The following is a 17,683-nucleotide window of genomic DNA, read 5'->3' on the forward strand; positions in this document are numbered from 1 at the left end:
ATCCTATTCAAGGCATTCTATGAGGGGAGGAAGGAAAGGAAGGAAGGAAGGAAGGAAGGAGGGAGGCAGGAGGAAAGGAGGGAGGGAGGGAAAGAAGGAGGGAGGGAGGGAGGGAGGAAGGAAGAAGCTATCTTCTGAAAAATTCACATGTTGAAATCCTAACTCGCAAGTAATGGTATTAGGAGGAGGTGGGGCCTTTGGAAGGTGATTAGGTCACGAGGGTAGAGCCTTCACGGAAGGGATCAGTGCCTTTATTAAAAAGACCAGAGCGAGCTCCCTTGCCCCCTTCCACCATGTGAGGACACAGTGAGAAGGCACCATCTATGAACCAAGAAGTAGGCCCTCATCAGACACCACACTGAATCTGCTACTCCATGATCTTGGACTTCCCAGCTTCCAGAGCTGTGAGAAATGTTTGTTCTTTATAAGCCATCCAGTTTATGGTATTTTTGTTATAACAGCCCAAATGGACTAAGACAGAAGGAAAGAAGGAAGGAAGGAAATAAAAGAAGGGAGAAAGGAAAGACAGAAGAAAGGAAGAAAAAAAGAAGTTAGGGGCCGGCCCCGTGGCTTAGCGGTTAAGTGCACGCGCTCTGCTACTAGCAGCCTGGGTTCCACGCGCACCGATGCAGTGCTTCTCTGGCCATGCTGAGGCTGCGTCCCACATAGAGCAACTAGAAGGATGTGCAGCTAAGACATACAACTATCTACTGTGGCTTTGGGGGAGAAATAAATAAATAAATAAAATTAAAAAAAAAAAAAGAAGTTAGGAAAAAATAAGACTGATTTAGAGTTGGGAATATATCACTGTGGTATACAGACTAATGGCTCCCTAAAGTTGTCCACGTCCAGATGGGCAAATACCCTATATAAAGTTAGAGTCTGAGAAAAGTTATACTCAGAGATTAGGCAAACTAGAAAACAAACCCCAAAGTAGCATATGTCTTTATAATCTGTGCCACTGTGACAACTGTGGCCTGAAAAATTAAATATGAGAGTTGTAATTTAAAGTTACATGGGGGGCCGGCCCTGTGGCATAGTGATTAAGTTTGGTGCTCTCCGCTTCGGCGGCCTGGGTTTGTGGGTTCGGATCCTGGGCGTGGACCTATACCACTCGTCAGCCACGCTGTGGCGGCGTCCCACATACAAAATAGAGGAAGACTGTCAAACAAAATAGAGGAAGATGTTAGCTCAGGGCTAATCTTCCTCAAGCACAAAAAAAAAAAAGAGGAAAATTGGCAACAGATGTTAGCTCAAGGTGAATCTTCCTCAGCAGAAAAAAAATAAATAAATAAAGTTACACAGGACTGCAGTTCCCCCCGGTGTGCCACAGAAACACACACACACACACACACACACACACACATACTCTCTTCCCAGGAAAAATACACCCTTAACTCAGCCCTTAAAGAATCCCACAAACACATTCCAACAAATACATGCTCACAATACAAAATTACTAAACACAATAGAATATAAGCCACCGTGAGTGAGAACCAGCAGAAACAACAAACAGTAGACCTACAGACTTCAGATACTGACATTATTAGATAAAGAATATGAAACAAGTTTAATAAGTTTAAAGAATATGAAGCTGTATTTGAAATGATTTTTCAGGAAAAACAGACTACCAAAAGTTATTAGCCTGTTTAGAAAAAGAACCAAATAAAAGTTCTAGAAATTAAAAATGGAACCACTAAAATTTAATATCATATTATATACAGCTATAGTGAGAATTAGTGAACTGGAAGATAATATGAATAAATTATACAGAAAGCAGTGTGAAAGATAAAAATATGGCAGATCATTACAGAGAAGCGACATAGAAAAGATCATAAATATCTATGAAAGTTCCAGAAAGTAATAATAGAAAAAATGGGAAAGAGAAAATATTCAGAGACTCACTGGCAGTGAATATTCAAGAATTAATGAAAGAAAACAATCCTCATATTTGAGAAGCCCAATAAATTTCATGATAGTAAAAGCAAAAAGAGAGGTACACTGTAGTAAAACTGTAGAATACCAAAGGCAAACTGAATCTTAAAAGTAGCCAGAAAGAAAACAGATTATCTATAAAGGAATAATAGTTAGACTTGGAGCTGACTTTTTAATTTCAACAACAGAAGCCAGAAGACTGGAAAAATACCATAAGTTTTTGAGAATAAATGTCAACCCACAATAATATACCTAGTAAAATTATCTTTCAAAAGAAGGGCATATATACATGTATTGAATCATTATGTTGTATACCTGAAACTAATTTAATGTCATATGTCAATTATATCTCAATTTAAAAAAATAATTAAAGATAAAAATAAAAACAAAAGAATTCATAGAAATAGAATAGATTGGTGGTTGTCAGAGGCAGGTGGGGGTGGGGAAATGGGTGAAGGTGGTTAAAAGGTACAAACTTCCAGTAGTAAGATAAATAAGTACTGGGGATATAATGCACAGCATGGTGACTGCAACAATACTGTACCGTATATTGGAAATTGCTAAGAGAGCGGATCTTAAAAGTTGTCATCACACACAAAAAAAAGTCTAACTATTTGAGGTGAGGGATGTTAACTAAACTTATTGTGGTAATCATTTTGCAATATATACATATGTCAAATTTTGTTGTACACTTTAAACTGATACAATGTTTACAATGTTATATGTCAATTATATCTCAATAAAACGCGAAAAAAAATAAGGGAAAAATAAAGACATTTTCAGAGAGAGGGCTTTTTAAAAAAAATTTACCAGCAGACTCCCACTTTAGGATATACTTTGTGAGTATAACATTATGAGATTTAGGAAGGGGTGCGATTAAAGAAGGAATTAGGGAGTAAAGAATGGCAAATATAAGTAATTCTAAACAAACACTGATGGTATATATTTAAGAAGTCTAATTTGTGGGATTAAAAAAAGACAAAGGCAAACATTGTGCAGTTTCAAGTACTCATGCCAGGCAAAGAATGAAAGATATTAACACACTTTGAGACTTTAAGGAAGAGTAAAGATGTGGCCGCATCTAAGACTTTATTATTTTAAGTGTACTTATTAAAATTTCAAGACTAACTACAAAAAAAATAGGAATATAGTGAATTCTTCTCAACTAATATAGAGGAAAATAAAAAGAGGAAAAATAAACTTCAGTTAATGCAAAAGAAGGTAAGAAAGGAAAAAGAACAGTATATAGAATGGCTAAAATATATCCAAATAAATTAGTAATCATGGTAATGTAAATTGACTGAATTTTCCAAATAAAAAGCATAGATTATCAACCCAGATTAAAAGGAACCAATAAAATATACAAAATATGCTTTTAAAAAAAGACACACAAAGTATAAGGAAAGAGAGGGGTTGAACAAGATATACCAGGCTTCTATTAATGATAGGCTAGTAAATAGCACCAATCTTCTCATTGAGAATAAGTGAAAAAGATGGACAAAATATAAAATAGATATATCTTCTTCAAAGCATTTTAAAGATATTATTTGCCTTTGGTACTGTGTTGATATTTGCACTGACGCAAAAGCAATGGCAGGTAAAATTGCTGGCGCCTTAGTGCCAGGACAGCAGTGACACCAAAGACCAAAGTCATTACATTCTTCAGTTTCATACAGTCACCTTAAAAAGAAAAGATTCACTTAAGAATGGACTTGCTGAAGAATAAAACTTACAAGTGTGTGAAATTGACCTTTGAGTTCACATCCTTTTAATATCCCGTGTGATGAAACGGGAAGCATGCATACAGCACTTCTCTTGTCTACTGAAGTACTATGGTTGTGTTGAAAGCAAACATTTGTGCGATGGTTTCTGTTGCAAGGGAATTAGCCACTTTTTTCATGAACCATCATTTTTACTTGAAAGAACAATTGATAGACAAACTATGGTTATTCACACTTTGCTATCTGGCCGACATTTTTTTGAAAACGAACCAAGTGAGCCTTTCATTTCAAGGGAAATAACTGATAGTATTTATTGCCAAAATAACATGTAGCAACAGACTGAATGCAGAAGCACCTATGAGAAACCCACTGTCTTCATTAAGCCAGACATTAAAGAGGTTTGCAAAGAATGTAAAATGCCACTCTCCTCACTACATTTTTGAAGTTATTTTTCATAAAAAGTGTTTATGTTACCATGTGAGTTTTTTATTTTAAAATGGATTAATAAATATTTTTAATTTTCTCAGTTTTAATTTCTAATACGGTAAATAAACAGATATAACCAACATAAACAAAAGCTCTTTGGGGTCCTCAATAATTTTCAATGATGTAAAGGGGTCCTGAGACCAAAATGTTTTGAGAACTGTTGCTTACACCAATAAAAGTGAATGAACTAAGACTAGACACAGCAATGCAGGTGAAATTGACAATCATGATGTTAAGTCAAAGAAGCAAGATACAGAAAAACTCATATAAATATGATCCCATTTATATGAAGTACAAAAATGGGTAAAACTAAACTACATTGTTTAGGATGCATAAGTAGGTGGTAAAACCACAAAGCAAAGCAAAAAAGAGATTTACATAAAAGTCATGATTGTGATTATCTTTTGGAGAAGAAGAAGGGATTATGATTGGAGAGACATATGGAGGGGCTTCTTGGGGCATGGCAACGTTTTATTTCTTGATCTGTATGGTGGTTAATCTTTTATTATTATTTATTCCATTTTATATATATTATATTTGTAGCAAATTTCTGAACTAAAATATATGTAAAAAATCAGAGAGAGCCTCATCATCACTAGACAAAAAAATAGGAAATAAAAAAAAATACAAAATATTAATAAAAATAAAGGTGGTATATTTATTCTGACAACTGAAATAGATTTTAAGGAAAAAACATTTTTAGAGATCTAGGGATAGTATATAGTAGAAGATTCAATTCACTAAGAAGACATAAGTAATCTATATTCTTATACAGGCAATAATAATGCTTCAAAATATATAAAATAAAAAATAACAGAACTACAAGTAGAAATTAAGTCTATCATCGTAATGTGTAATTTAACATCCTAATTGACAGATTAAGCAGACAAAAACATTAGTAATGACACAGATTTAAAACACATAATTAGCAAGTTTAGTCATATATATATATATATGCATATATATCTCAACCCCGTACCCCAAATTGGAGAATATACATTCTTTTCAAACACAGATCATTTATGAATATTGACATTGTTTTAGTCCATAAAACAAGTCTCAACACAAATCAAAAACTGTATTAAAATTGGTACACTTTCTCGCTACAATGGAATTAAAGTAATTAAGATAATCTTTAAAAAACTTTTAAAAAGTCATAAAAGGCATGTCAAAGTCAAATATACTTGACTTCTGCATTATTTATTCTTTTAAGTTTTTTTATATTTTTTTCTATTACTATAGTAACATAAGAGTTGACTGTATGAGAAATATGGAAAGAATCAGGGTAGTTTCAAACAGAAAAGGCTATAAGGTAACTATCTTCATGGATACAAAGGAGTATGTCAATCTTACACTGTAGCAAGAAATAATTTGTCAGAATACAGGCAGAATCTACTGTAGGAATGATTAAATTTGGAACAGGCTATTACAGAGGCCACAGAATCTCTGTCGCTACAGTAACAGTCAACAGTCAAGAGGGGCTGCCTTTCCTGAAGGAATTTCTTCCTTAAGGTAGAATCCCAGGTATATTCAGCTACATGAACTGTACTCAAATTAGATACTTTATCACTCCAGTTGATCTACAATTCTGGACACTAACAGATAATTGCAAGTTAATTTATAACATTTTACTAATATATTTGTGCAATATACGTCAGTGATATTTCATATAAATTTTCAAGCTATCTGAATTTTTTTCTAATTTTAAATGAATTTTCCTTGTTTGCTTGCACTTTTTTAAAGTAATCATTCCTTTCTGAGCAAAAATTTTTCTCTTCTAGGAAAGAAAAAGTCAGTTTATATAACCAACTAAACTCCTAAGGGAATTGAAAAATCATGAAGTCCATTTAAGACTGTGGATAAAAATGACATTGAGTTACATCACTTTAAAATATGTATTTTATATTCTTAGATGGAAAAATGATGTCTTCAGTAAAATTAATAATAGAATTAAAAATATATATTACTATAATAAAATGTAAGGTCATAAATTTTCTTTCCTATTAAATAAGCAAGCATAATATGAGTGAAATATGCAATTTAAATCTGCTTCTCAGTATTATTCTCTTAATATCCGAGTGACTGTAATTTGTATATGTAGCTTAAACTAGAGCTATATTAGTACCTATTTCTTTTTAACAATATTACCCTGAAATGTATTTTTTTAAAAAACATAATCATATGAAAATTATTTATGAGTTTAAAGGAAAAATATAAATTGCCATGGTTGGAAAAATTGCTCATGCAATGACATATTAGATTAGAAAAATACATAATAAAGTCATAAGTATTATTAACATTGAGTTTCACAGGGCATATGACACTATAATCTGTGAGATTTTTATCATATACATTCTTACAAATTTTTGAAATGATTAACAGAGGAATCTTTTAAAAATTTTAGAAAAATGGTAGACTTTATTTAATGGAAAACAGTAGTGAATTTTGTAGAAAAAATTTAAAGTATCTTGTAAGTGATCAAAACAATTAGTCAGTCATAAAAGTCCTATGGACTTGGCTTATTCTCCAATACATTTCTAGGTCCATTCCTTGTGATTTAGGCAAGATATCTTAGGTTTATTTTATGCTGAATCAACCTCCAGTGTATGCTCAAATCTAGAACAAAGTTTTTATAGCTTGGAATTTTGATTAACTATCCAATACAGGAGGCAGCAGACCTACTTTTAGAGTTGCACACTGTAATTGGAACACTTTTAGCAGGATAAGACTAAGTCAGTCACCCTGAATTCAAGGGCTTCTCTGAGGTGGAATCTGCATAACTTGAGGGATCCTTCTAAGTGACTTAAGGATCCTTGGGGAAATTAAATGAACAGTGCATGTTTACATTCAAAAGGGGCCATGGCCTGTTCTCAGTTGTTTAGTAGCTGGGCTAACCAAGCTCTAACAAGCTCTGACTTTCCAGGAGAAAAGAAAGGAGAAGAAAGCATACATTTGGAAGATCATCTGCAGAAACTCCCAACTTTTTCAGGAAAAGAAGAGTCTGAAAATCATAATCCTCTTTGAGAAATCACATGATACATTGATATAGTAAACATATCGAGTGTCATCTTATACTAGACTTATTGTATTGACCATAGGCAATAGGTAGGCATCAAAGGTTTTAGAAAAAATTTGGGAGAAATACTGAAAGTCTATTCATTAAAGAAAAGACTATATATCCATTGAGGGTCTATCCATTGAGAAAAGACTGTATATCAGATGGATAGATCTAATTCTTCAAATACCTATGTTCTTCAGAAGCACAGCCTAAGAATCTGCTACATAATTTGTATTTAACTCTTCAAATACCACTGAGAAGTTAAAATTTCAATTATGCTACCAGAGTTTTTATTTATTGTTCACTCACCTTTCCCTTATTTTAATCTAAAGTTAAAGATATACAATTGCTTTGTAAATTTTAGTCTTCTCATAAATCTAAGAAGTAAATAAAAAATTTTGGCTTGGTTGCACCTTATTATATTCAATAAATTCCAAAACATTCTCAATAGCAGATATAGTGTTATAATAAATAACATTGTCAAGTATAACAGGTGAGGGCTATTTACATAAAGAACATTTAAAGTATTGTACATACACTATTAGTAGGAGAATGGTATCCATAAAGTTGAACACGCTGACATAGAGCACAAAGGGCCAAATGAAGTGTCACATTTCAGAATGAACCCAAGTATAGCAAAAGAAAAAAAGAAAAAGACGACAAAATAATCAATTAGGAAGGGCAAATCATTATGCTACATTCTATATAGAGCACACACACAATACAAGTGGGGTAAATGTTAAAGATGAGTAGCAAAGTTTTTAAAATCTCATACAATTAAACATTAAATGAATTTGTGCTCATTTCAACTATTTTCATTGCGACTTTCTGACAGAACTATTGCTTTGAGTAGAACATGTTCCTCCAAAGTATGCGGTTTTATTTAGACATGCTTCAGCAATTCTACATAGGACAAGGGAAAAAATTTAGATGTAGCAGCATGGTGGTGGAAATGGCATGAGAGACCTACCGTGGAATCTTGTTCTGCTCTTATTAGTGCCATGATCTTAGGCAAGTTAATGAACCTCTCTCAGATGGTTTTCCCATCTGCAAAACAGGTGTGATACTTACCTGGGAGAAATGTACTGAGGGCTGAGAGCAACATTTATAATGGATTTAGCACATAATAAATGTCCCAAGAAATGTTGTGTTCATTTCCCTCTTTCCTTCTGAAGCACAGTTAGTTTTATTTTGGTGTGTAAATATTTTTAAATTTAGTTTTGATTCAATTTTGATTTGGGTATGTAAATATTCAGGTCAAAGTAGCTGTGTGGTTCTACTAATTGAAAGAGAACTTGAAGTCTTACAATCAGCTAACCTTTGTAAGTGTTTATTATATTTCAGACACTGTGAGGTGGCTACATGTTTTAGCTCAATTAACCCCCATAACAATCACATGTGGTCATTACTCCTATTATCCCCCTTGTACAAATGAAGAAACTGAGGCACAGAGGGGTTAAAGACCTTGTTCGAGGTCACCCAGGTAATGAATGTCAGAGCTAATATTCAAACTCTGAAAATCTGGCTCCTAATCTAATCCATATATTTTCACTATAAGCTAAATTTCAATTGCCTCAAAACTCCAAAATCTCATCAATTCAGATTTGCATTATTTAAAACGTGATGACTATTAACGGTAAGTTACCACTAATTATCATTATCGTTAAACATAGTAACAAATATTTGTAGACGGCTGTATTGTTGTAGAGTGTTGTTTAGTTCAGAGGTTGTTCTAAAGATTATTTCTGAATTGTTTTAAGGAATAGTTCTGATAGCTAAGTTACGTAAATGAGATTTCAGGAGCACTCATTAAACTATGTAAGATAAATACCTCTGAGGTAGTGGAGATCAATGACTTTAGTAAGCAAGCATTCCTTTATATATAGGCAAGTCATGCATTAGTTATAAGTTATTTTTATCTGTTATAAGTTATTTTTATCTGTTCTTTAAAACAAGCCTCCTTCCTCATATATTTGCTAGAGAATGCTTCACTGACCTATACGCATATAAAATAATTGAGGGTGTGCTGACATAATTTAGATTTCATAATTCAGATAGACTTTCCCTAATTAATCCAAGTTAATGAGGATTTACCATGTCACTATTATGAACTCATTTGCATGAAAATCACGTTGCCTGGGTTGCAGTGAAGCTCAGAGCCAAGTTTTGTGCAGACACCGCAGCTTTCCCAGTGTGAGCTGTCTGCTCTTAATTCTCCCTGTCCTCTCTCCCTTTCTTATCTGACTTTGTACGATAATAAACGTTAGTGATTAGAACAGTATTCTATTTTTACTGGAAGATCCATAAGTTCTTTCTAGAAGTAGTATAAATAAACAAATAAATAAAAGTTAAATTTCTATCCACTGAAATACCTTCTACTTTATCACTGAGATATACGAAAAGATTCATGACCATAATTCAACTTCCTAAAAGATATTTTATTAACGACTCACCTATCCAGTCAATTATAGTTAATCTATCAAAAGTAAAATAATTATTTACTCTTTCAATATATTATCTATAGAAAATAAAATTTATGAAGGTATTTAATTCTCTAGTGTTATTTGCTAATGCTCTAAAAAATTGCATTTATGGGGCTAATTCATATCGGATTTATTGATTACAATTTGAAAACCATGAGACCTGAATTAGAGAACTCCTAAAGCCCCTTTTAATACTTGACTAACATTATAATCAGCTCTGATTTTTTTTACGAGTGTCTTCCATAAGCCTTGTCAATTAGTATATTGGGGGTGGTTCAACAAATACTGACAATTATATCATAAATATCCTATGATATTATATTATTTGTATTTCATATGTATTTCATAATCTTGATAATCTGCTTTTATTAATATAAATATAAATACACACTTCACAAATCTATTGGGATTGAATATGGCACCCATCTGCTACAGATAATTCAGGTTTTAAAAAATACATATCCTTATAACAATGAGAATAATAAAAACTGGTGCAACTCTCTGAAGTTCATTATTTGAGTTCCTGGTAGACCAATTCAACTACTGCACAGGGCCACTAATTTGCAAATGAAACAATTGTCATTTACATGCCAACAAAATTCACCGTGTTTCTGCTGTTTAAGCACCAGATGAAGAAATACGCTACCGTGGATGAAAGTGCAGAATCTGGAGCTGGCCAGCCCGGGCTTCAAAGCTGGGCTTCGCCATTTAATAGCCATGTAATTTTGGACATGATACTTCACCTATCCAACTAACCTTTCCAACTCTCAGTTTCCTCATCTATAATTACAGATAATAAAAGAACTGTTGGGTAGATTAAATAAGAAAACACATGCAAGGCACCTAGTATAGTGCCTGATGGTAAGGTCTCAGTACCTGTTTGTTATTTTTTTTTTGTGAGGAAGATCAGTCCTGAGCTAACATCTGTTGCCAGTCCTCCTCTTTTTTGCTGAGGAAGATTGGCCCTGGGCTAACATCGGTGCCCGTCTTCTTCTACTTTATATGGGATGCTGCCACAGCATGGCTTGACAAGCAGCATGTAGGTCTGCACCCAGGATCCAAACCTGCGAACCCCAGGCCGTCGAAGCGGAGCACACAAACCTAACCACTATGCCACAGGGCTGGCGCCATGTTTGTTATTTTTATTATGTGAACCTGGGAATGTGGTCAGGCTGAAATACTTGGGACAAGCAAAAAGAAAACTGGTAAGAAAATGGAAGGAAATGTTGCTTAACTCTACCTTCAGAATTAGATGAAAACTTACTCATCCCAGAGGAAGAATCTATAGTACATATTTCCAAGAAGGCAAAAAACCATAATTCCTTGTTTTTGCTTCAATATTCATTTTGTTATAGTACCACTAAATTCATTCACGTATATAGTTAAATCTTTGCAATTCACCTTTAAATTTTTACATGCATAATGATCTGTATTAATCTATTATATAATATACCCTTCAAATCTCACAGATAACAACAGTATGGATGAAAATGATTTAATGAATATGATTATGGATACAGGTGTTTAATATCAATATTTGATATAAATATTGATATCAATGCATAAAAATACTGAAGCAATTTTTCTACATAAGAACTTTAGAAAGTATTCAAGAAAGGGACAGCTCCAAAGTTACAGACTTTATTGTTTCTCAACATGAATAAAAGAATTCTTACCTTTCAGGTGGGTTACAAAACCCACCTGAAAGTACCAGCAATTATTCTTACCAGCATTGCACGTTTTTCTTCATCTCCTTTAGTTTCTCTCTTTTCATTTTTTTTCCTGAATATCTCTTGAAGCTGAAAAGGAAACCAACCAAGAATCAAATATCCAACAAGAAAACAGTCAGCTTCATCCATCAAGAACATTAAGACTACTGCAGATATATTTTCTGATACTAATTTGTTTTTCTCCTGAGAAAAAGAAAATACGTCCTTTGGTATTGGCAACCCATAGCGAAGTTAAATGTACAAAATTACAGTTTTACTTTATCTCTAAGATTCAAAGACATGGAGTCTGTGGCACACACATAAAAAGAGATGAAGCCTTCTAGTGTATAAAGGACATTGCAATAGAACTCAGAGACTCTGGGTTTGAGCCCATCTTCTGTTACACACTAATTTTATGATGTTAGACAGGTCACTCAATTCTCGCTGGCCTCTAATTTGCTCATACATAAAATGACAATGGACTAGATGACCTCTAAGGTCTCTTTCAAGGTAACTCAGCATTGTGGTGGGAGCATGGGCTCTGCATATATAACCCCTGGAACAAGTTACTCTAATTATTTAGGGCTTCTTTTCTGTATCAGGAAGAAAGAGATAATTCCTTACCTTATAGGGATATTTTTTCCTCCAGTTTTATTGAAGTATAACTGATAGGTCTTATAAGAATGTTGTGCAGAGTAAATATTACAAGTAATTACTTAGCACATTGCCTGTCACATAGTGACTTAATATATGTTAGCCATTATTATAAATGGTATTTTTCCTCTTTAACATCCTACTTTACAAATGGAAGCCTAATCCTACCTCTATCTCCGTTACCTGGGGAGGTCATTGTTCTTGTCTATGTAATTTGAATAGCAATCTCAACTCTTCATTTCATTTTGGATGGCAATAGTTGAAAGTCAAATAAAATGTATTACCTCCTAAGATATAATAATTAAAAATACAGTACAAAACATAAATGATTTTATTAACACAAATTTACTTTCACACTTTTTCTCACTGAGTTTTTTAAAAAGCAAATGTTATTAATAATCATTTTATAAACAGGCAGGAGAATCACAGATTTTAGACGTCTACAAACAACTTAGCCCAACTCCACCTCCTGCTTTCAGCAACTCTTTCTGTTTACAAACAAAAAACATCACATATGAGGCAGCAGTACAGCCACTGTTAAGAGTAAACCACAGCTTTAAAGAAAGGGTAGCATTTTTTTTTTTGTGAGGAAGATCAGCCCTGAGCTAACATCCATGCTAATCCTCCTCTTTTTGCTGAGGAAGACGGGCTCTCAGCTAACATCTATTGCCAATCTTCCTCCTTTTTTCCCTTCTCCCCAAAGCCTCAGTAGATAGTTCTATGTCATAGTTGCACATCCTTCTAGTTGCTGTTATGTGGGACGCAGCCTCAGCAAGGCCGGAGAAGCGGTGCGTCGGTGTGCGCCTGGGTCCGAACCCGGGCCGCCAGGAGTGGAGCGCACGCGCGCACTTAACCGCTAAGTCCCGGGGCCCGCCCAAGAAAGGGTAGCTTTAATAAGAGTACAGAGTGGAAACAAATAGAAGTTCTACATGAACATTTTTACCTCCCACCTCCACAGACAATATTCCAAAAGATATCTATATACAGGCAACTACCAACAGAGTTCCAAAAGTTAATCTTTAAGTCAGTGGGGTGGAACCTGGCAGTGTTCTCATAGAAAGTTTATTGAAAATTATTTAGATTACTAGGCCCATTCTGAAAAGTCCTAAAATACAGTTGTACACTATCATAATAAAACTATATTAAACTAAATATGTCCAATTTAGGATGTTAGGAACATATCTCTATCTATTGCAATGAATCTGAAAACTCTCACCTCCCCACTATCCCGAAAAGCACTAAAATGAGGGATCCTTCATGGTCCCAGCTCCAATGGCTTGGCTCAAGGGAGCACAGGCAAGGGCTACACGGGTATTAGATTAAGCCTTTCGATAGATCCCAGTAATTAGGTTGCTTGCTTCCTTTTGAATAGCTACTAATTAGCTTCTCTTTCCTACCATGGAAAAGAATGATTTCATAGTTTCTCTTCCGTGTTTCAACCTCTGAAGAAAATACTAAGCTGTTTAACAGGTTTTCCGAGGGATTTTGTTTTTAATTGAAGTATAGTTGATATACAATATTGTATTAGTTTCAGATGTACAACTTAGTGATTTGGTATTTATATACATTACGAGTGATCACCATGACAAGTCTAGTAACCATCTCTCACCATACAAAGTTATTACAATATTACTGACTATATTCCCTATGCTGTTCATCTGAGGGATTTTTAATGGCTTGTTACAAAAGAAAAATAGAAGATAAAATGGCTATTTATACGCCATCTTTCCCTTTTCTTTTTACTAGGAGAGTATAAGTAAATATGGAATTGAACATAAATGCTAAGGGTAGACTTTGTTTCTGTAGGGAATAAATTAATGTTAATCTGTACGTTGGAGAAAAAACAGAATAGGCATTTTGCCACAGAAGTAGAAGCAAGATACATGGGTAAAAAGAAATGGAAAAATTCTGGAAGGGGGCGAGTGGTAAGACGAGTGAGCAGCTGATGATGTTGCCAGACCAGCACCAACACTGGACCAATCAGGTGAGAGAGAATGAAGGACAAATACCTAAAAACAATCTTACTCCTCCCACTTTCGATCAGCCCTCGGTCAAAGACAGGAGAAGAGAATTGGAAAATGGGGACAAGACAGGAATACAAGGCAGTAATGAGTGGAAGAGAAGAGGAAAAAGAAAAATCATAAATCCAACAATGAGAAGGAAGGGAAGTTCCTGTGGCAAAAAGTTGTGATTGGTTGGCTGATATTATGGGGACTGAGTATTAACCAGGCATATATAACACCTCAGGATTACCTATTATCCACTCAATGGGAAACATTTAACACATTTCAAACTTCCAGAAAATGTATAAAAAACGATAATCATCTTTATACATTGAATATAATTTACATTTTTATAATGTAAAAATTATTCAAAGTACATGAGAATATACTTTTTTTTTGTGTGGAAGATTGGCCCTGTGCTAACACCTGTTGCCAATCTTCCTCTTTTTTTTTTTTCTTTTTCTACCCAAAGCCCCAGTACATAGTTGTGTATCATAGTTGTAGAGTTGCAGCTCTTCTACATGGGATGCCGCCTCAGCACGGCTTGATGAGCGGTGAGTAGGTCTGTGCCCAGGATCCGAACGGGTGAACCCCGGGCCACCGAAGTGGAATGCGCCAACTTAACCACTATACCACCGGGCCTGCCCCTAAAGAATATACTTCTTTATTAAATTAAGGTGAAAGCATAAAATTTTCACTCTTTCTTCTACAGCAGTATTCCAAATAATGCAAAAACATAAAAATATAAGTAATATTTAATTATTGATAAAATGCAGCATATAACATACATACCACCAAAAACTCTTTTTTATCCACCATCTCATTGCCATCAGTGTCAAACATGTTGAAAGCTATTCTAAAACCTGCATGTGGCTCTGCCAGAAAAATAGAAAAGGATTTGTGAAATGGAAAAATGTTTGTAAAGTATGAAATCCATATTAGTTGTAAACAGTTATTAATATTCTGTACAGAAATACTTTAACCATGAAATTAAAAGTAACCTGTTACTATTAGCTAAATATAATGAAAGCTATATAATAAGTATACCCATTTCTGCTTCATATATTAGCACACAACAAAAGAACTGATAATATACTTTAAAAGTACTTGTGTGATACTTGTTGCATAGCATTGACAGTAAAATTTGACTACTTTCCCTCCAAAAATAAATATTTCTCTTTCTTATCCAAATTCTGTCAGTTTGTCTAAAAGGAAAATATCAGCGCATCACATTTGAAAAATTTTCAATATGTTCAACTACTTAGATCAGGAGAAAAAAAATATGACACAACAGACCAGTCCAAATTCTGGGGAAAATAATAACAGTAATGACCTATGAAAATGAATGGCAAGCACAAGAGATTACATATTTGGGTTTAAACTTCTAGAGGCTTCAAAAACAGAAACATAAAATAAAAGAGGCTTGAATAATTAATTTCCAATTCCCCCAAAATACAAGAAACAGTTGCTTTTCTGAGAAAGAAAGACTTTCACACACCATGAATGCTTTAATTTTATGAACCTTATAATGAGGTTCAATCTCTTTTCTCTTCTAAAGCATAAAGGAGAAAACTTAGAAAAAAACTTGAATATGTCCTTCAAAGAGGGGCTCAGTGTACACGCTTTTTTTAAAACATTTGACCTTTTCTTTTGAGATGACTGGCAAAAAGTTGAAAAAGGACCTCCCACATCTACACTTGCCACTACCTGTTGTGAAATCCTGAACCAGGCAAAAGAGAAGCACACGGCCCTCGTTTCTTAACTGGTAATAGCTGTCTCTGGAAATAATGGAAACGGAAGCCAGTCTGTTATGCAGGCTCATTTCTTGCATGTATTTTAGGAATCTAAACTTACTTTCATTATCATTCACTGGAGAAAGAAATAAAAAGTTACACCATTTCTGATATTTTTAAAAATATCTTGAAAATACACATAGAAAGGAAGTCCTTACAAGCACTGTTTGGAAGGGAAAATAAAGTTAATAAGAAGTAAAGAGGAACCAGAGGGGTAGGGGGGAGGGAGGAGGGCGAAAGGGATGATTAGGCACATGTGTGTGGTGATGGATTGTAATTAATATTTGGGTGGTGAACATGATGTAATCTATGCAGAAATAGAAGTATAATGATGTACACCTGAAACTTATACAATGTTATAAACCAATGTTACGTCAATTAAAAAAAAAAGTAAAGAGGAGAAAACTACACCCAGGTAACATACATTATCTAGCCCACTTCCTCCCAGCCCTCCCCTCACATTTTTCTTGGTTCTAATCTAAACAACATCCATAATTTTTCAATTCAAATTTCTGGAAGTTTCTAAAATGGGTCCTGAACTCCAAAGGAAGATTCACAGCATCCAAAGATCCTAACCTTTCCATAGTAAGTAAAAACCACTCCATGTGTTTTTTCCTATACCCTTACACCAAACCCTGTCCCATCTCAACAAGTGGCTTTCCTAACCAGTTCTGTCTTATTCTTGCCTATCACTCTGCTGGTATAGGTACCTATAACTTCTAATTTAGCATCCAAAGTTGTTCTAGCTAACAAGATAACTTTCAACAAGTCTCTGAGACACTCCTTGGCACCCCCTCCTGGACTCAAATTATCATAATGGCTTTCCAGTCTGTAACAACCTTAGGTAGTCCTATTACTAACTGCATAATAAAAATACTTGTTCCTCAGCACCAACATTTTAATTTCATTTTGAGTCCAGGAGAAAAAAAGAAAAAAATAAAAGATGATAATTTTTTGAAACACACAAGCATGCACATCCCCCAAACTTTCTGCAACAGAACTCCAACATAACATCATTCATTATTAAATTCAGAATAACACAGTGCCTGTGAATTTTCTAATCATAGAAGTATAAGGAATTTTAAGACTTGTTTCTAATGACAGTTTTATTGATGTTCCTTTTTCCATACATCTCTACAAATTCTAATTGGAAATTCCACCAGCGATATTCTTGCATTCACTCCTTTCTTCATTCATTTGCCAACCATTTTTTGAGAGGCTACCATGTGCCAGACACTGTTCTTGATACAGAAATGGACAAAAAAGATAAAATCTTTGCCATCATAGACCTTGCATTCAAGCTTGGGAAACGGACAAGAACATATAAACCAATAAGCAAATCCTTTCAAATAGTTTAGTGCTATGAAGAAAGTAAAACACGGTAAAGGGATAAAAAGGGAGAGATGGGAGAGGGAGCTATTTTAGGGAGGATGGTCAAGTAAGGGTTCTCTAAGTTTTCACATTTCAAAGGAAACCTGAAGGATGTTTATTATCATGAGGATCTTGAGGAAAAGCACTGACGGCAGAGGGAGCAAAAAGTACAAATTCCTGAGGCAGAAATTCAAGGAACAGAAAGATCAGGTGGCTGGAGCACAGTAAACTATAGCATATAAGTTCCTCCATTAAATGCAATGAAATTTAACTGAAAACCTTAGTAAACCCTTTATATATTTCATAAGAACTGCTGCCTTTGAGAGGAAGAGTATAACAAAGCTGTTTTAAGATGTATGATAGGTATTCTAATAGATTCACTAGTTAAAAGACTCCTTTCACAATAGTCTTGCAGATAACGTGCTTTGAAGGAATATAGCAGGAACTTTAAAATCACTACATGCCCTAAC

At 34.3% G+C, this 17,683-nt stretch overlaps 1 protein-coding gene across 5 annotated transcripts in view; it reads right to left on the reverse strand.

Annotated features, from left to right (window-relative positions):
- The window catches only part of MICU3 (mitochondrial calcium uptake family member 3), a 156,233-nt gene that overhangs the window by 76,207 nt on the left and 62,343 nt on the right, over nt 1-17,683 (reverse strand). For 4 of the 5 annotated variants that reach the window (XR_009216026.1, XM_058525086.1, XM_058525085.1 and 1 more), the window contains exons 6-8: nt 14,842-14,924; nt 11,411-11,482; nt 7,738-7,776 (exon numbers count right to left, since the gene is read on the reverse strand). Coding sequence is in view for 4 of the 5 variants with exons in the window: in XM_058525086.1 (XP_058381069.1) it covers nt 7,738-7,776; nt 11,411-11,482; nt 14,842-14,924 (194 nt within the window). In the remaining variant the exon portion in view is untranslated. The remainder of the gene's footprint in view (nt 1-7,737; nt 7,777-11,410; nt 11,483-14,841; nt 14,925-17,683) is intronic. The other variant, XM_058525087.1, reaches the window with a different exon arrangement.

This window comes from Diceros bicornis, chromosome 29, assembly GCF_020826845.1.
Source record: "Diceros bicornis minor isolate mBicDic1 chromosome 29, mDicBic1.mat.cur, whole genome shotgun sequence".
Classification (NCBI taxonomy): Eukaryota; Metazoa; Chordata; class Mammalia; order Perissodactyla; family Rhinocerotidae; genus Diceros; species Diceros bicornis.